We start from the raw sequence: 20825 nt of genomic DNA on the forward strand, positions 1-20825 counted from the left end.
TGTGCTCAGCATGGATGCTTGGCCTCACTTGGACAATGTTTGGAAAAACTACAGCGCCATCTGCTGGCTATCCTCTTAATCTCACTTCTGCCAGACCACTGCCTTATGCAAACATATGGCCAGGTTACACTCCACTCATTCCAGAGCAACTGTGCTCATTCATCCATACCTCAGAGATGAAGTGTTTAGCCCCTGCTGGCTGAATGACCCCTGCACTTCTGTGAAGACTCCCTGATCACTGTCAACATTCGGCTGCACTATGAAAACACGCCTCTGCAGAACTTTCCCAGACTAAAGAGGACAAAGGAAAAGCTGGTCATGGCACATTAAATGCACTAAAATGGGTCTGTTTTCTATTTACTTGTACATTTGAATTAGACTGTACAATATTACATGGTTTCTGTAGCACTGGTATTTTCCACTAAACGTCTATTTCTTGTTATACAAAGCAACATCTATTATTCAATTTAACAAATGCATGAAAAGAAATGTAAATATTCAGGCTGCATGTTGTATCATAAAGCACAAATACTGTATATAATTTTTAAGTCACCATGAAATCAAAATTGACAATTCTGATTTTTTGTAATTCATGTGCCCCCGTAATCTTTAATCAAAACAGCATCTCTTCTCTTCTCTGATGACGTGTTTACTGGCACGAGGGCAGGACAACCTGTCAAGAGATCACAGCAAGAGCAAACCACAACCATTATATCAAGTCCCGATGAACAAAATAAAGTCAAGACATTTTTTTCTTGTTTGAGAAGCTGTTTCACTCAGATATATGCCACAATAAGGAAGAAAAGACTGTTTCATGCCCACTTTAATGATTTTCAGTTGTATGTAGATAAACATGTTTTGTAAGTGCTACTGAATGCACAAGAGTACATTATTCCTCTACGGCAATTTGGACTTTATATAAATCCTCCCTATAAAATCACCAAGTTGCATATATTACAATTGCTTATATGTTACTTATATTACAAATTTGCCAGTAGATGGAGACATTATATACTGTATTGTTCCACTGTGTACCAAAGATGACAGTCAGTCAATTAAAATGCAAAATGTTTTCTTTCTGCAGTCCTGTTCAGAGAAGGGCAAACCAGAAACTACTAAATCTACATGCAATAATTGATGCTGCAGTAAGGTTACACTGTATTACTTAGAAATGTCAGAGAAACCTAATAACTTAATTTAAATTTTTTTTTAAATGCACTTTAATCCTAGCAAAAACACCACCACCACCACCAAAAAAAAAAAAAAAAAAAAAAAAAAACCCTAAAAAAAAAAAAATTTGGATATAGATTTTCTACATAGATTTTACATGGTGGTAATGTTAGTAAGAGGTTTGACAACCTTTTATTTTTTATTAAATAAATTTACCATTCATTATTTTCTAAATGAATGAACAAATGATTAAATAAAGCATCTTCAGAAAGTAACAATGTCATTAATGTCTGATAAATTCTGTCGTTTCTGCAGTCATAAAAGACCTCTCTCTCTCTCTCTCTCTCTCTCTCTCTCTCTCTCTCTCTCTCAATGTCCTCCAGATACAAGGCTGTAGTGTCTGATCTTGACATTTTCAAGACTTGTCTTAACTTATACTGTACCTTTGTTTTACAGCATGGCTGAATTTCATCAGAGACAAATGACTCAATGTGCAGTGATGTTTTTAAAAGGATTTTTGGTACAGGATATGGTTCAAAAGACATTCCAAAAGTTATTCACATCAGTTTAATGTGAGGTTTTGTGGTCACATAAGACAGAAATACAACAAATGTTGGCAGACACAACATTATTCAAGTTACTTTACAATAATACTGTAAGCAAACACAAAAGAGAAGGCAGGCCCATTGCAGGCAGTAAACAAATAAAACATACTTGCAGTAGCAGTTTCAAGTACACATATCTTTAACCTTGAAACAGATTTATACAACCTTTGTCCTGTCTGGTTATGCATTAAACGGTGCAACAACACAATTAGTCACCAAACAATGCAATCTCATCTCTTTTATGAAAGACTGTTGTAGTAATATCATAAGCTCTTTGACCCTATGAGTTAATAAGTCAATATACAAGGGTTGTACTTTGCTGCTCAGGCAAATTTCACAAAGCATGTACAGAGTTGCTCATACTGGAGTTTGTGCTACAAGGTCTCTACAAATATGAACCGTCACCTACAATACATGGGCCTTCATTTAAAAAGTTTTGTTTGATGTTGATGCAGGCTAAACTCCGCATTGTTCTCTATGGTTTGCCTTTTCCTGTTTGTTCACCCATAACAATATGATTGATACAATATTACAACAAGCTTTAGAACAGCAGGTACCTTGAATGAGGAGACCGTAGTTTAAGGCTTATTAAAAGAATCATTAAAAATATATGCAAATGTTACTTTTCTCATTATCTGTTGAAAACAGTACAGAAACAGATAATTTCTAAAATGTTAAAATACACATATATATGAGGTAGACTCATTTTAAAAGTGTGATTTCTAGACCTTGAAAAATGTATATTAAAAAAATCTTACAACTTCATATGTCTTTGTAATGATTAAACATTTTTCTAGTTATGCTAAATTCTAAAATATTTTATTAATTAGAAATTGTGATTAAAAATCCTTATCCTTAATCCATATCCAGTAAATCATGAATAACTGGAAAAATCATGGGGCCTTTCAATATTGTTGTGGACAATGACCCACTGTATTAGACTCAATATTAACGGCAAAGGTCTTGTGGAGGTGAGATATAAAGCTACTGCAGGGATGGGCAACTTCAGTCCTGGAGGGCCACTTGTGTGCATGACTTGTGGCCAAGAACTATGACGCTAATGCTTACAGAATAAATGCCTGAGGATTTGTTTACCTGCCCAGCAGAGTTTAGCTCCAACCCTAATCAAACACACCTGAACCAGCTAATCAAGGTCTTCAGGATTAGTAGAAAGCCATAGGCAAGTGAGTTTTTTTTCCAGGGATGGAGCTAAACTCTGCAGGACAGTGGCCCTCCAGGACCGAAGTTGCCCATCCCTGATCTATGGCTCAACCACTAATACTCCCAGGTTGTTGTTGAACACGATCCTGCCGTTCACCTCTTTACTGCAATCAGGATGTCTCAGTAAGCCCAGCACTCCTTTCTTCAGGTCTTCAGGAGCATTCTTACTGAACTCTATCACCTCGGTAAGGAAATCCAGCAGTAGTTCTCCCACCGGGTCTCCCTCAGTGAAGCACTCTGTGATGTCCATCTGGGACACAAGCTCATAGTTATGGTAAGGGATGCCCTCAGAATCGAAGAAGGTCTTTATATCTCCTGTAGTGACACACTGGCTGATCTCAGTGTTACAGAGTTGTTCTTTAAAGGTCGTCCATAATTTGCCCCATCCACTCTCACCTATAAAGAGCAGAAGCAAAATGGTAATTTTTTTCCTTAACAGAACAGAAAGAAAGAAAAAACGGGTAAAATCCAGAAACATTTTTCAGACTTTTAGACCCTACTGCCCTACAAATTTAAAACCCAGTACATACACAAACAATGGTTTTTGATTGAACTTAGGTTTTTGATTAATTTAATTTCAGTTTTTACACTCCATTTTTTTCTGAATCTAAGCATAATTGAGTTTAGCCTGTGAGCCAAAGCAAAGTTTTGATCTCAGAGCATCTACTGAAGCAGCAGGTTTATTAGGCTGCTGTCACTTTAAAGGATTAGTCCACTTTCAAATAAAATTTTTCCTGATAATTTACTCAGCCCCATGTCATCCAAGATGTCCATGTCCTTCTTTCTTCAGTCGAAAAGAAATTAAGGTTTTTGATGAAAACATTCCATTATTATTCTCCTTATAGTGTATTTCAATAGACCCCAAATGGTTGAAGGTCAAAATTAGTTTCAGTGCAGCTTCAAAGGGCTTTAAACGATACCAGATGAGGAATAAGGGTCTTATCTAGCGAAACGATTGACCATTTTCTTAAAAAAAACTACAAATCTATATGCTTTATATAAACAAATGATTGCATTGCAAGTGCTTCCGCCTTCCGTATTCTTCAAAAAGCTTACGCTGTATGTCCTACGCCTTCCCTATTCAACTTACGGAACGAACGCAGTGCCAGTTCCATTTTTTTCCATAAGTAGAATAGGGAAGGCGTAGGACACACAGCGTAAGCTTTTTGAAGAATACGGAAGGTGGAAAGGTGGAACCACTTGCAAGGCAATCATTTGTGTTTATAAAACATATACACTTGTATTTGTTTTAGAAAATGGCCGATCGTTTCGCTAGATAAGACCCTTATTCCTGGTCTGGCTGCACTAAAACTAATTTTGACCTTCAACCATTTGGAGGCCATTGAAGTCCACTATAAGGAGAATAATCCTGGAATGTTTTCATCAAAAACCTTAATTTCTTTTCAACTGAAGAAAGAAAGACATGAACATCTTGGATGACATTAGGGTTAGTAAATTATCAGGAAATTTTTATTTTAAAAAGTGAACTAATCCCTTAAGTCCTAATGCACAGATCCAATATACTGTTACACTTGCATTTTCTTTCTCACTGTTTACATTCATAAAAACATTCCCGACTGTGTTTATGAGAATATTTTGACAGAATTTTTTGTTTATTTTTCCATTCAAGTGCAAGAAGATGCGAAAGAGAACTAAATTCAGTATTTGCGCACTATACAGTATGAGAGGTGGCTTTTTGTGCGCGCGCTCTGGATGCGTGTGCAGCCGAGAAAACAATGCCGAGTGCCAAATTAAGTTCTCTTTTCATGTCTTCTTGCGCTTGAATGGTTTAAACCCACATTAAAATGTGCACACAGGAATTCATAAGCGGAATTGGAATTTTCTAAAAAGTATACGATACCTGAACTTAAGTATCCGATTCCAGAATTGGAATCGATTTTTGATTCCCAACCCTAACTGTACCTGACACCAGAATGATCAAGAGTTTCCCATCTTTCTCTAGCAGACTCCGAAAAAATGAGACAGTGGCCTCTGGATCTTTGACATAGTACAGCATCTGTTAAACAGATTGATATTAATATTCTACAAACATTAAAAAAAAACATGTTTGATACACAGACCTTAATAACATAACTTTAATTAAAGTAAAATGAATGAAAAAGTCAAAACCTGTATCATGTGAATGAAGTCCATCTTTTTCCCAGGGTTTTTCTCTTGCCAGTGTTTTTCAAACTCAGATGCTGTCATCTTATTCCATGCAAAGTTAATGTGATCAAGACCTGGAGTGGTCGACACCCGAACTAAACAGAAAGAATTATTTCTTTATTTACTGGTAGAGTTAGTAAAAGTCGTAACATGATTATCTTAAATGAGCATCAATAAAATGATTGGTACCTTTATACTTGTGCAGCATGTCAATGCTTGGTTCCACCACTTCATTGTTGACTTTGACATGTGGATGTTTCAGGTGAAGCTGAGTGAGCATCTCTAGATCAATCTCACCTGGAAATGAGATGAATATGGATGACTGAGAACTCTGTATTCAAATCTGATAGCCTATATGAAATGATGATATAAACAGAATGTTAATAACTCAGTTATTATTAAAAGTATACCTCCTCCACTCCCTACTCCTAGTACATTGAAGATGGGTCTCCCCCCTCCAATGCTGCAGAGAGAGCGAGAGAGAATATAATAAGGGCAAGATAATATTATCATATCTTGTCATTGTTAAATCTGATGGCACATTCTGTATTACAAAGCTAGGACTGGCTAAATTAATAAAATATGATATTTATCAAGAACGATAAAGCACCTTGCCAGTATGTCTGGTAGTGTATTATGAATGAAGTCCTGCATGCACTGGTGCTCTGAGGAGCGCTCCAGAAAGAGCTCGAATGATTTGAGGTATCTCGGATAATCTTCCACAAGTGATCTGAATGGTGCTGCCATGGTTTTCATTGGCTGAAACATACAACTGGTGTTTTAGAATGATAGAATGAGTTCAGAATCACCCAAAAATGAAACAGAGATGATATTTCGAGAAATTCTAGCAATGACAAGGTCATGGGTTCAATTCACAGGTAAAGCAAGAACTGATAAAATCTATACCTTGAATGCAATCTCATGCAGTCACTTCGGATAAAAGTGTCTGCCAAAAATACATAAATAATATTTTTTTTTTCTTATATACATATAATGGAAGTCAACGTTCACCTCTCATCTTCTTTTATGTTATGCCAAAAAAGAAAGTTAAGGTTTATTTTAGGTGAACTAAGACTTTAAGATGGAATGTAGGACATGTTACTTTCCTGGAAGAATATTTCATATTAACAGTGATCTGATGGCCATTAAAACTGAGAGGGGAAGTGTATAGAACAAACTGTATATTATCCTATTCTCAACTCGACGGCACGAATGAAAAGCCACGTTTTGCATTTATGAATATGCATTAATTAAGAGTATAATCTCAGCCATATAATAACATCTTCGTCCTGTGCGCCACTTCAGGTTAACATGTTGAGATTATTATTCATCAACAGGTTCACTGACTCGCTGCCATTTTTACAACCGTACCATTATTTCTCACTCTAGGTCACTGACACTGGATATGCGACGCTTTCTCTGTGCATCAGAGGCCTAATAATAACACGGAGAAAGCAGAAGTGTGCAGCAGCTTACCTTCACTTCTATCCTTTATTATCACGCTGTCTGTCTGCCACACTGCCGGTGGGACGCTGCTGGGCCACCTCACATCCAGACAGAGATTCAGCCCCGCCCATTATAAGGAGGCCCCGCCTATTCCTTAAAGCCGCAGGGCTTATTTCAGATTAAACAAATCCTGAAATATATGCTGAATTATATTAGTTTTTATCTCTGTTCCATTTCCCCCAATAGGGACTAATTTAACTGAAAACTTCCTTAATTGAAAACTTATCTCCCTTACTTTTTGTTTTAGTATTAGGATGTTCACCAGCAAATATTTATTTTATTAACCAACACATTTTTGAATAAAATCAATACAGGGTACATTTTTTATTCCCATATATTTTCCATAGACTGCATATGCCACTTTAACAAAAATAGCTGAAATGATACAACTTGCCCAGCTCATTGCTGCCCTCCTGTGTTCATCAGTGTAATCTCACTTTACACCCATGTAAGTGAAATTATGATTTCCCCTAAACCAGAGGTGTCCATTCCTGCTCCTGGAGGGCCATCATCCTGCAGAGTTTAGCTCCAACCCCAATTAAACACACCTGAACCAGCTAATCAAGTTCTTACTAGGCATACTAGAAACTTCCAGGCAGGCGTGTTGAGGCAAGTCTAGCTAAACTTTGCAGGACAGTGACCCTCCAGGACCGAGTTTGGACACCCCTGCCAAAACACTCAACTTGTGTTCAATCCATGTTATTAAACCAGGTCACATAATAACAAGCAGATCAGTATTGAGCAAGTCATGCCTGAGAGTATGGCTGTGAAGAAAAAAAAAAAAGCATGACAAATATGGCCTAAAATACAAATACATTAATTCATTTGTTTATTTGCTTGCTCATTCATGAATGCATCCATTCATTCAGTGTATCCATGTTAATGAACTTGTCTGGAAATAGACAAAAATAAACATTAAAGTTGATTGAGCACCAAAAGATCTAGAAAATATTTAATTAAAATTCATGCTACAGAAACACAATAGAATATTATATATATAATAACTTGAATGCCAATAATGCCTTCTTAAAGCCAAAACACAGTTTAGCGTCTTTTGTGTAAATAATGGAGGTTTATATGGTACGTTTGGTACATCAGTTATATCAATGTAAAGGTTAAATCAACTCTAATCTGGGCTGGGCCACATTATTTTGATCGAAATATAAACAGAAAGAGAACAAGGCAAAAAATCAGTGATATAACTTCAATCTGCCTCTACCATTTTCTTTATTACAAGATACAGATAAAGCAATTTTCCCACTTCACTCCTCAGTCAGTTTGATCACGTCAAACTTTGTTAAACATATTTGGCTACTGGTGAATGGAAATTCATGATTAAAATGAGAGAACCCACAAAGATTCATGGGAAATCTTCTGCAGAATTATTAAGGCTTAATGGAAAAATTAAGCCTGACAGAATCACACCGCCCAGACACGTGTCCCCTAGGTGGCACTGACAAGTCTACTTAAATTCATCTCATCTTTGAACAGAAATGACAGGCTTTACTAATAAAAACTGATTAAACAAAAGATTTAAACGATTGAACATCCTGGAATGGAAGTATCTGATGGGCCGCACGGTGAAGACATTGTTTTATAAGGACATTCTTACTAAATGTGTGCTAGTTAATTAAATAGGTATGATTTAAAAGACAAAAAAAGTGTCTGGAATGAACTTACAATGGGAGTCTATAGGACATAGCACAATGTTTACATCATTTCTGTCAAAGCATCTTTGAAGCAGATTAACAAGCGACAACATTTCCCACAGAGTATCACAATTTATTAGCATTTTCTTTCAACTCACACAATTAAAACAGAAAGTACTATGTAAACTAAAGGTCAGTGTTTTACAGGCAACTGTATATAGTGCTGAGAGCATACTGAACATATTAGAAGAAGAAGAAGAAGAAGAAGAAGCCATGTAAACAAGTCAGTTCTAAGGGGCAACAAATAAAACCGAGAAAATCAAACAAACAAAACACACTGTTGACTTTGTCACGAAAGGAGCAAGTTTCCATAAAAATGCAAGGCCACTTTTGGAATAATCCAGTGTATGACAAAATCAATCCAGCATGCACACGCACAATTGGGCTTCAAAATAAATATATTTATATATATATATATTGCCTTTTTTCCAGGGTTTGTCTGCAAGCCCTGAAAAAATAAATAAATAAAACTATTATAAGCTATACACATTTTAGCTTCTCACATCAGTGGAGTAATTTAGAAATACGCCAAAGCCTTTTGAGCAGCAGATCGTCCAGATGGATCTCAAACAGACAGGAACTGGAACGGTTCTGTTCTGTAGACTAACCAGCCAGCACTTACATATCACATGTACTGTACTGCAGCAGAAACACTGATGGGACAAAATGAACAGAATCAAAGAATGAAGAAAAAAATACATGTGCAGGTATGTAACACATACAGAATACATTCTTTCGGTGGAGTAAGACCACATGAAGCAGAGGTCTCGCGTAGCTAAAAACCACAAGTTATGTTCTGAGGACCGTTAAAATTTAGGAAAAGTTTTTCAAGTGGCAGTACAAGGAGCGAAGCGAACCTTGACACTGTAGGTCTTAAAACAGATAGTAAAGACAATTATGCCAGCAAGAAGTCAGTCAATAAAGCAAAAAGAAGGGATATTATTAAAATACAGAACCAGCACCTGAACTTCATTGAAAATGATGAACATTCATAGCGTTGAAGCACCTCTCCCGGTGTAATGCTCATGCAGACTCTACATAAACGCATTGGTCCACTGTATCTGTGCTAAATGAGTTCCCCTAACCGCAGGATATTGCAGGTGGCAGCTTTCAAAAGCCTTTCTGTGCGTCACAGGAACACAGTTCATTATCCGCTGGTGTTGGAGCAGACCTCATCAATTTTTCAGCTGCTAGACAGAGGTTAAAGGTCAAACTGAGGTGTGCTGAAGAAGCGCACGGGCAGATCATCACCTTAACCTCTCGGGGTGTCTAAATGAGCTGCGTTTTGGTTTGGTACACACGTTCAGAGACATTCAACACGAAAACAACAGTTTACAGCAAAGTCCTTGCATCACAATGAAAAAACACTAGAAAATCTGTTTGAACACAAATCAACAGGAAACTAAAGAATGACTAAGCACTAATATAGTGCATAACACATCAGTCTTTTCTCGTTCTCTGTTAAAAAGTCACATCGCCTTAAAGGGATAGTTCACGCAAAAATGAAAATTCTGTCATCATTTAGTCACCCTTAAGTTGTTCCAAACCTGTGTGATTTTATTTCATCTGTGGAACATAAAAGGAGAAACTTTAATAATGTACTAGTTGTTATTGCCAATGCATTTACAATGAATGGGGACTGGAGCTTTTAAAGGGTTAGATTACCCAAAAATGAAAATTCTGTCATTAATTCCTCACCCTCATGTCATTCCACACCCGTACAACCTTCGTTCATCTTCAGAACACAAATTAAGATATTTTTGATAAAATCTGATGGCTCAGTGAGGCCTGCATTGCCAGCAAGATAATTAACACTTTCAGATGCCCAGAAAGCTACTAAAGACATATTTAAAACAGTTTATGTGACTGCAGTGGTTCAACCTTAAAGCGGCGAAAATACTTTGTGTGCCAAAAAACAAAACAAAATTATGACTTTATTCAAAGTCGTTATTTTGTTATTTTGTCTATTTTCTAGTGATGGGAGTTTTTGAAACACTTCTACACGAATCTTCAAAGCTTTATGAATCTTTTGTTTTGAATCAGTGATTCAGTGCATGTATCAAACTGCCAAAGTCACACCCCCCAGTGGTGAACCATTCGAAACACTTATGACGTATCGAAGCCTTGTTTACTGAAATTATGTGACTTTAGCAGTTTGATACACGCTCCGAACCACTGATTTGAAACAAAAGATTATTCGAAGCTTCATGAAGCAGTGTTTTGAAATCGCCCATCACTAGATATTGTTGAATAAAGTCGTTATTTTGTTTTTCTGGAGCACAAAAGAACATCTAAAGTAACAATGCATCCTTCATATCTCCGAAAAGTTTTTAGTTTTATCATATTTATAAAAGATAGATACGCTGAAAAGAGTCTTTCCGAAAAAGCTGAGCGCCTGGAGGCGTGTCTGCCGTCAGTGCCATGGGCAGAGCTGAAGAATCACGAGTGCGCGCAGCTTCTGTGTAGAGATCGTCTGCAAACTATGACATCATTATAAATGAAAAGGGAACAAAATGTTTACATTTTATGCACTTGCGCGCCGATTGCCAACAAAACACAGACATCTGATGCAGCTTTACTCACCACCCGCGATCTGCAAATCCAGCACCAAACTGGGACTTGTTTACAAAGTATTCATCACCAAAATCACAGGGAACAAACAAACATACGTGCACAACTCTGTTGCTGCCCCGGAAAAACAAACTTCATCCTCTGTTCCCTTAATGCTGAGTTCTTTGGGAAGCTGAAAAAGGTAATCTTTCCCTCACAACCAAAAACACACTCCTTCGGTGACAGGAGCTGCATCTCATTTCAGAGGCTGCGTCCTCCGGAGGTCGCGTTTGAAGGCTGAATACTTCATCAAGGATGTCATATTTAAGAAAAAGTAACCGTAATTTCTTTCTTACGTTGCAATCTAACGCTTGTTTTTTAAAATGAGACTGCCTCAATGATGTATGCAGCCTTCAAAGGGTGCAGCCCCTGAATTGGGACACAGCCACTGTTGAAAAATCTCTTGGCTTCCGTATCCCGATCGAAACGCTCTTGCTCTTGTTCTGGGTGATGTGTGCACACTCTTATCAGGGAGAAGTGCCTATACAAGGAATTCTGCTCTTTTTTGACATCATACAGGCCATACTCGAAAAAAACCCTCAGAAACCCGTTCTGAAACCGGAAGTAGTGTATTTGGCACAGAAATACATCCAACTCCTGTTTTGAAACTTTGGCCATGTTTAGCATGAGAATGCAACTCTTTAACAGTGTACATAAGTCAGAATACATGAAATAGCATTACACCCCCTTTATGGTTGAACCACTGCAGTCACATGAACTGTTTTAAATATGTCTTTAGTAGCTTTCTGGGCATTGAAAGTGTTAATTATCTTGCTGGCAATGCAGGCCTCACTGAGCCATCAGATTTGATCAAAAATATATTAATTTGTGTTCTGAAGATGAACGAAGGTCTTACGGGTGTGGAACAACATGAGGGTGAGTAATAAATGACAGAATTTTCATTTTTGGGTGAACTAACCCTTTAAGCTTAAAAAAGGAAGTACTTTAAAAGCATAATGAAAGTATTATTATTATGGAATAATACAATTACAACTTCTGCACTATATTCCAAGTCTTCTCAATCATGCCATAACTTTGTGTGCAATTTAAGTCATTATTCACTGCAAATCTTGACATTCAAATTGACATTCTTGAACAAACAGTTCTTTTGAGTAATCTCTTTTCAATGAATTGATTGATACAGACTGAATCATTTCTCAAACTGGACTAGTCCGTTCATTTCACTGACAGGTTTGGTACAACATGATCTTGAGTAAATGATGACCATTTTCATTTTTGGGTGAACTAGGCTTTTAACGCGACTGATACATAGATTCGGCACAACTTGAACTTGTGTTCTTTTCTCCTCTTTTTTTTTATGATGTAAGAAAAATCACGGCAAGAAAATGTCAAAGTCCTCCATCTGGTCCGTGGAATGTCAGCTGTGTCTCGCACTCTCTTTAAATGTCACAATTTTCACAACAACCACCGATCCAAAACCTTTGTCTTAGCAGTCTCACACAACGCTTTGTGTATGCTGCAAATTTTATGTCTGTTACTCCTTGTCTCTCTTCTTTTTTTCTTTTTTTTTTTTTTTTTTTGGGAAATCCAAAGGGTGCCTTGGAAAGATGAACATTTTAAAATGTTGCACGTAGTCCAGCTTGTGCTTCGAATGTACAGCCACAGAGGGCTTGATCACATGTCCACATCCCCATCATAGGCCAGAGTCAAGGGCTTCGATGGTGGAGATGCACTTTTACTCTGTTTGGACGGTTTGTTGCTGTCAAAAAAGAAGGGGAGAAAAAGAAAAATCAATTCAATTTAATGTACAGGTGCTGGTCATATAATTAAAATATCATCAAAAAGTTGATTTATTTCACTAATTCCATTCAAAAAATTAAACTTGTATATTATATTCATTCATTACACACAGACTGATATATTTCAAATGTTTATTTCTTTTAATTTTGATGATTATAACTGACAACTAAGGAAAATCCCAAATTCAGTATCTCAGAAAATTAGAATATTGTGAAAAGGTTCAATATTGAAGACACCTGGTGCCACACTCTAATCAGCTAATTAACTCAAACACCTGCAAAGGCCTTTAAATGGTCTCTCAGTCTAGTTCTGTAGGCTACACAATCATGGGGAAGACTGCTGACTTGACAGTTGTCCAAAAGATGGCTATTGACACCTTGCACAAGGAGGGCAAGACACAAAAGGTCATTGCAAAAGAGGCTGGCTGTTCACAGAGCTCTGTGTCCAAGCACATTAATAGAGAGGCGAAGAGAAGGAAGAAATGTGGTAGAAAAAAAGTGTACAAGCAATAGGGATAACCGCACCCTGGAGAGGATTGTGAAACAAAACCCATTCAAAAATGTGGGGGAGATTCACAAAGAGTGGATTGCAGCTGGAGTCAGTGCTTCAAGAACCACTACGCACAGACGTATGCAAGACATGGGTTTCAGCTGTCGCATTCCTTGAGTCAAGCCACTCTTGAACAACAGACAGCGTCAGAAGCGTCTAAAGACAAAAAGGACTGGACTGCTGCCGAGTGGTCCAAAGTTATGTTCTCTGATGAAAGTAAATTTTGCATTTCCTTTGGAAATCAGGGTCCCAGAGTCTGGAGGAAGAGAGGAGAGGCACACAATCCACGTTGCTTGAGGTTCAGTGTAAAGTTTCCACAGTCAGTGATGGTTTGGGGTGCCATGTCATCTGCTGGTGTTGGTCCACTCTGTTTTCTGAGGTCCAAGGTCAACGCAGCCATATACCAGGAAGTTTTAGAGCACTTCATGCTTTCTGCTGCTGACCAACTTTATGGAGATGCACATTTCGTTTTCCAACAGGACTTGGCACCTGCACACAGTGCCAAAGCTACCAGTACCTGGTTTAAGGACCATGGTATCCCTGTTCTTAATTGGCCAGCAAACTCGCCTGACCTTAACCCCATAGAAAATCTATGGGATATTGTGAAGAGGAAGATGCGATATGCCAGACCCAACAATGCAGAAGAGCTGAAGGCCACTATCAGAAAACCTGGGCTCTCATAACACCTGAGCAGTGCCACAGACTGATCGACTCCATGCCACGCCGCATTGCTCCAGTAATTCAGGCAAAAGGAGCCCCAACTAAGTATTGAGTGCTGTACATGCTCATACTTTTCATGTTCATACTTTTCAGTTGGCCAAGATTTCTAAAAATCCTTTCTTTGTATTGGTCTTAAGTAATATTCTAATTTTCTGAGATACTGAATTTGGGATTTTCCTTAGTTGTCAGTTATAATCATCAAAACAGAAATAAACATTTGAAATATATCAGTCTGTGTGTAATGAATGAATATAATATACAAGTTTCACTTTTTGAACGGAATTAGTGAAATAAATCAACTTTTTGATGATATTCTATTTATATGACCAGCACCTGTATATACTGCTGCCCTCTATTGTACTTCTACATGGTACCACTAGATGGCAGCAACAAGTTATGATAAGTGAGACTAATAAAATCAATATAGTCAATAGTGTGTAATTTCTGTCATTAACCAGAATCACAGACTGTTTTCAAACAGCTATTGTCTTTCCATTCATTGATGAGTGTGTTAATTTGACAGCATACATACCAAAACAGAAAGGCCACAGCAATTATTAATAATATGAGAATGAATCCGCCGGCTGTTAACCCATAGACCCACAGCTTTATTCTTCCATCTGCGTGATCAGAAAACAGGGTTGTGATCACCACTGAAATATATAGGAACATCATTTTTATTGCTTCCGCACAGGAGCCTGTTGCAGCAGTAACAGATGGCACATTCACTCTGGTGACAATGTACCTGAAGAAACTGTTTCACCATCTTCCATTCACAGTTCAGAGGAAAGAATGAGGTGCATGTCATAGAGCCATTAAGATGCTTGTATAACTGATATGACAAGGTCTCAGAACACATCTTTCAGATGAAAGACAAAAGACATCAGTCTGATGAGCTGCACAGAGAGCTTTTCCTTTAGCAACAGACCTAAAGCCTTTGAGACTCACACAATGGATGATGCAAAAACTACTCTCTGGAAAAGATCATCTTGCTAAGTTTTGCAACACTTTATAATAACTTTAATTCAGGCAAAGAACCCCCCTGGTGAATACAGAGATGGAGCAAGGACCTTCTGTTGCATAATTGTATAATTCTGAGCGTTGCATTGTTAGTCTGGTTTATAAAATGCGTAAAAGACCATGTTACTTTGTAACGATCCTTAAATTGCAAAGCCATTACTGATGTTTAATGTACTGTAATTGTAAATTGTATTCAATTTAAGTTGAAAATGAAACACTGACAATAAGACATTATGAAAAATAGCTCAACTATTTGTTTTGTTTGAAGTTATTATTTATTTAATGTACACTACCATTCAAAAGTTTGGAGTCAGTATTTTGTTTGTACTAGTAAAGACATTATTAATTTTATAACATATTTCTATAAATACTGTTCTTTTAAACTTGATATTCACCAAAGAATCCTAATATCATGGAAAAATATATAATGGTTTCCACAAAAATATTAAGCAAATTGTTCAGATTGTTCAGACAGTTATCAGACTGCATTAGAATGATTTCTGAAGGATCATGTGACACTGAAGACTGGAGTAACGATGCTGAAAATTTAGCTTTGACATCACAGGAATAAATTACATTTTAAGATACTTTAAAAAAGAAAATATTTATTTTAAATTGTAATAATACACCGATCAGGCATAACATTATGACCACTGACAGGTGATGTGAATAACACTGATTATCTCTTCATTACAGCACCTGTTTTGTCCTTGTTGATGTGTTAGAAGCAGGAAAAATAGGCAAGCGTATATTCTGCCTGGAAACCTTGGGTCCTGCCATCCATGTGGATGTTACTTTGGCACGTATTACCTACCTTTCATGGAAATGGTAATCCCTGGTGGTTGTGGCCTCTTTCAGCAGGATAATGTGCCCTGCCACAAAGCAAAAATGGTTCAGGAATGGCTTGAGGAGCACAACAACGAGTTTGAGGTGTTGACTTGGCCTCCAAATTCCCCAGATCTCAATCCAATGGAGCATCTGTGGGATGTGCTGAACAAATAAGTCCGATCCATGGAGGCCCCACATCACAACTTACAGGACTTAAAGGATCTGCTGCTAACATCTTGGTGCCAGATACCACAGCACACCTTCAGGGGTCTAGTGGAGTCCATGCCTCGACGGGTCTGGGCTGTTTTGGCAGCAAAAGTTGGGACCAAAACAATATTAGGAAGGTGGTCATAGTGTTATGCCTGATCTGTGTATATCACAACATTACAGTTTTTTATTGTATTTTTTCATGTAGCCTTGGTGAGCAGAACCATTAAAAATCTACAAACTTTTGAATGTTAATGTTTATTTTAATTTTTACACCAACTTAGTTGTAGATCAAACAATATTTGGCGGGTCCCTCATGGTATTGCTGAGTTTGAATGCCCCTGGTTTAATAAGTTATTAACAAACATTACAGCATAGGTCTAAATCAGTAGTTGATGTAAATTCAACATATGTTCATAATATAATGCAAAATATATTTAAGAAAATATATTATATTATAATACATTAAAATAAGCCAGTAGCCTTGTGGGCAGCACTCCGACATGCAGCGTGGTTGTGCTCCGGGCAGGTTTGAGTCCTGCTATATAGATTTATTCATAGAATACATTTTATATTTAATAACATAAGTTTGTTTTGCAGATAACAGAGCTGCCCTCCATCTGGAACCCACACCTACTGCTAACCTGATGGCACACAGTTGTTGTACCACAGGCCGCTAAATTCAGTTCTAATCAGAAATGGCCTCTAGCCAGCAATAAAGCAACTCTGTCTGTCAAGTTACGGGCAATACAAATCACACTGTTATGAGACTCTGTCCAATGCAGCTTTTCTCATAGCTCCAATAGGGCATAAACACTGAGGCATTAAACAGAGTTCTACATCAGCCTGTATCTGGGGTCTCATAAAGGCGTCCAGCGATTCTGCTATAACTCAAAGCCACACTCCGCTGGCCCACATCAGCCTGGTGTTGATCTGCATTTCAAATACCTGGGCCGAGCGGCTGCAGGGACCACTCGCCGAAGAAGTCCTGGATCTGAGTGGTGCCTGGTTTTAATCTTCCCGAGCTGGTCTTCACATCTGCCTTCTTGTTGTCAGCACCTGGGGTCTTGGTGCAGTAATCCAGAAATCCATGTGTGGTCATTACTTCAGTGTAGCCCTTCTCGCAGCCACACACGCCGCTCTGAAACAGACATGTATCACTGTGAGACACTGTACACACTGGAATACTTCGATGAAACTTAAGATCAAACGACAGTGGCATAATGTTGATTAGCACAAAAGTTCATTTCAATTCATCCCTCCTTTACATACAAAAGCAAAAAATCTGGTTATAGTGAGGAACTTACAATTAAAGTGAATAAGGCCAATCTATAGACATTAAAACACTCACTGTTTAGTAAAGCCACAAGATATAAACATAATCTGTTAACATGATTTTACTTTAAAAAAATTCACTAATCTTTTCAAATGCTTTCGACTGAACTTCTATTGAATCTTGAAATATTCCTTTAAGGCAAAATCTATATTTTATAAATGTGACGGCATGGAATACACTGCATGTAGTTGCATTCAGTGCACTGCAAGTGGCAGTCAATGTACAGTTTTGTGAGTGTGATATTTTTGTCCTCTATTTGAAGCAATTATGCAAATTATGCACATGCCTAAAATGCCTTCCTTCATGAGTAAACTAATAACTACAGGTCATAAGATGGATTTTTTTTTTCTTGTTTTGTCTTATTTACATAGTGGTTTAATGTGCAAATAGATCCGAATAATGCTACTCACTCAGATTGTGCTACCAACGCTATATTTGCATTGTTTTTAAGAGTAGGTTTAGGGTTTGGGATAAGTATGGACGTTATTAAAGCCTCAAACCACATCACACCAAATAATTATTCTGCTGGAAGCACAAATTGTCACAAATACAGGATGATATCTTTGCACACAGGACAGTGTTTACCTGCTTGCAGTGGGAGAAGGGTTTGGTGCAGGGAGGGTGACAGTGCCGCACAGTGGTTGGCCGGTTCTGTGGAAAGCAGCCCCCTTTCAACAGGAAACAACAGAGGTAATTATTGCCATTTCCCTATTGATAGCCAGATAAAAGTGCTGTCACACCTGATTAATGGCTTAAAGAACCCATCACAGCTTCTGATCAATCAGTGAAGATTGTAATTTTGGAATAGAAAATTACATGTCAAAACATCAGAGACTAATTCTCTGGGTTCGGGCTTTTCTCAAGCAGAAGAGATTACCTCTCACAGCTTATATTTGCCCGAGACGATTCCGTACTCAGATAAGATCACCTTTCTCTGTTATTTACAGCCCTTCGTGCAGCCCGAAAGCCTTCTCACTCTAAATGCTCAAGTGAAAGCTTGCCATCTGGAGTGTGTTTATTTCGCCACAATCAAACAATGTTTTATAACATTTATATTGTTCCCTTTTAAGACAAGCATTTATTGATGACGTCTGTTGGAATGGAGGAAGAGAATAGGGATAATGTTAAATGTGCTATAAAACTGTCCTAGACAAAGTATGCCACATTGAAAGCATGCTGGCCTTGGCATTTCAATCCTCAACTCCTTCTACAGATGTATGGTGGAGAGTGTCCTCACCTCCTATATCAATGTGTGGTGGTAGGGGGGTATACTGCAGAGGGCAAGTCTGCCCAGAAAATCATCAAGCACATTTTGTCATCTGTAACATCAGATGCAGAAGGTATGAGGGACTTTGCTCACCCAGAAAATGGTCTTTTTTCCACTGTCCCTTCAAGGAAGAAGGTTGCGCAGCATTAGGGCCAGAACCATCAGGCTAAGAAATAGCTTCTTTCCAGAAGCGGTAAGACTGAACTCTACGTCATAGTGCTTCATTAAAGGTTAAACTGTACTCCAAAGTGTGAAGACTGTACTAACAATAAATGTTACTCGCACATTGTTACACTGATGAATTGGTTTTAGTCTTAATTTTAGGCTTATTTTAGCATTTGGTGTGTAAGTGGAGGTCATTATACAGTGCTCAGTGTAAATGAGTACATCCCCTTTGAAAAGTAACATTTTAAACAATATCTCAATGAACTCAAAAACAATTTCCAAAATGTTGACTAAATTTAATATAACATCTGTTTAACTTATAACATGAAAGTAAGGTTAATAATATAACTTACATTACACATTTTTCAGTTTTACTCAAATTAGGGTGATGCAAAAATGAGTACACCCCACAACAAAAACTACAACATCTAGTACTTTGTATGGCCTTCATGATTTTTAATGACAGCATCAAGTCTTCTAGGCATGGAATAAACAAGTTGGGGACATTTTGCAACATCTATCTTTTTCCATTATTTGAGAATGACCTCTTTTATAGACCGGATGCTGGATGGAGAGTGATGCTCAACTTGTCTCTTCAGAATTCCCCATAGGTGTTCGACTGGGTTCAGATCAGGAGCCACTGAATCACTTTCACCCTGTTCTTCTTCAGAAATCCAACAGTGGCCTTAGATGTGCATTTAGGATCATTGTCATGTTGGAAAAGTGTACGACAACCAAGGGCATGCAGTGATGGTGGCATCTTTGAATTCATGATCTGTGAATTCATGATGCCATCAATGAAATGCAGCTCCCCGACATCAGCGGCAACTCATGTAGCCCCACATAAGGACACTGCCACCACCATGTTTCACTGTAGGCACCATGCATTTTTCTTTGTATTCCTCACCTTTGTGACGCCATACAGTTTTGAAGCCATCAGTTCTAAAAACATTTGTCTTGGTCTCGTCACTCCAGAGTATAGAGTCCCAGTAGTCTTCATCTTTGTCAGCATGGGGCCTGGCAAACTCTAGGTGTTTTTTTTTTTGTGCCTGGGCTTTAGGAGAGGCTTCTTTCATGGACAGCACCCATGCATGCCAATCCTCTGCAGTGTACGCCATATTGTGTCACGGGAAATAGTCACCCCAGTTTGGCTTTCTACTCCTTTAGAAAACTGCAGTGAAATTGCATGCCGATTTACTTCAACCCTTCTCATCAGAAGACACTCCTGTCGAGGTGTTAACTTCCATGGATGACCTGGACGTCTCTGTGAGATGGTTGCAGTTCCATCTTTTTAAAATTTTTGTACCACTTTTACTACAGACTGATAAGTAAAGCTTTGCTAATTTTCTTGTAGCCTTCACCTTTCTGGTGTAAAGAAATTATTTTCTTTATCAGGTCTTGTGACATTTCTCTTCCATGTGGTGCCATTGCTGACAGCATGAAATGGGAAGGGGTTTTAACACCCTTTTATAGTCAATTGTCTGCTGAACACCTGTGTAATGAATAATTAGACTCATCTGTGGTTGAATTCTTGTTAAATTAGACATTTGTACTCTAAAATTTAGCTTTGCTCCAGAGACTTTCAGTGGGGTGTACTCATTTTTGCATCACCCTAATTTGAGTAAAACTGAAAATTTTGTTCTCTACGTTATATTACTAACCTTACTTTCATGTTATAAGTTAAACAGATGTTATATAAATCGTAGTCTTGTCAACATTTTGGAAATTGTATTTGTGTTCATTGAGATGAATGTTACTCAAATGTTACTTTTCAAAGGGGGTGTACTCATTTACGCTGAGCACTGTATATAAATAGGTCTTTATGTATTATTTTATATATATATATATATATATAGTTTAAAATAATATTGCAGATTATTTGATTCTATTATTACTATTATTAATGTTGTTATCTTATGTTTGCCATAATTGTATCTTATGTATTGCCGGAAACTGAGTACGAAATTTTGTTCCTTTCATGTACT

General features: G+C 37.7%; 2 protein-coding genes across 5 annotated transcripts in view; both read right to left on the reverse strand.

Annotated features, from left to right (window-relative positions):
- Positions 1-1723: 1723 nt before the first annotated feature.
- hnmt (histamine N-methyltransferase) lies at positions 1724-6787 on the reverse strand. Of its 2 annotated transcripts, none has more exons than XM_048193223.1 (8): positions 6639-6787; positions 5773-5934; positions 5573-5625; positions 5352-5459; positions 5127-5257; positions 4920-5013; positions 3048-3392; positions 1724-2778 (listed from the first exon to the last, which is right to left on the reverse strand). In XM_048193223.1, exons 2-8 carry the CDS (start codon positions 5928-5930, stop codon positions 2681-2683), a joined length of 987 nt encoding a protein of 328 aa, XP_048049180.1. In that variant the 5' UTR covers positions 5931-5934; positions 6639-6787; the 3' UTR covers positions 1724-2680. The 2 variants fall into 2 exon arrangements, with proteins under 2 accessions (XP_048049180.1, XP_048049181.1); XM_048193224.1 differs by having other exon boundaries at positions 1724-2774; positions 3043-3392; positions 6639-6786.
- Positions 6788-11817: 5030 nt separating this feature from the next.
- The window catches only part of thsd7ba (thrombospondin, type I, domain containing 7Ba), a 320311-nt gene continuing 311303 nt past the window's right edge, over positions 11818-20825 (reverse strand). The window contains exons 28-31 of one of the 3 annotated variants that reach the window (XM_048193226.1): positions 17994-18076; positions 17021-17213; positions 14550-14670; positions 11818-12707 (exon numbers count right to left, since the gene is read on the reverse strand). In XM_048193226.1, coding sequence (XP_048049183.1) covers positions 12623-12707; positions 14550-14670; positions 17021-17213; positions 17994-18076 — 482 coding nt within the window. In that variant the 3' untranslated portion in view covers positions 11818-12622. The remainder of the gene's footprint in view (positions 12708-14549; positions 14671-17020; positions 17214-17993; positions 18077-20825) is intronic. The other 2 variants (XM_048193227.1, XM_048193228.1) reach the window with 2 other exon arrangements.

This window comes from Megalobrama amblycephala, linkage group LG6 (assembly GCF_018812025.1).
Source record: "Megalobrama amblycephala isolate DHTTF-2021 linkage group LG6, ASM1881202v1, whole genome shotgun sequence".
NCBI classification, from domain to species: Eukaryota; Metazoa; Chordata; class Actinopteri; order Cypriniformes; family Xenocyprididae; genus Megalobrama; species Megalobrama amblycephala.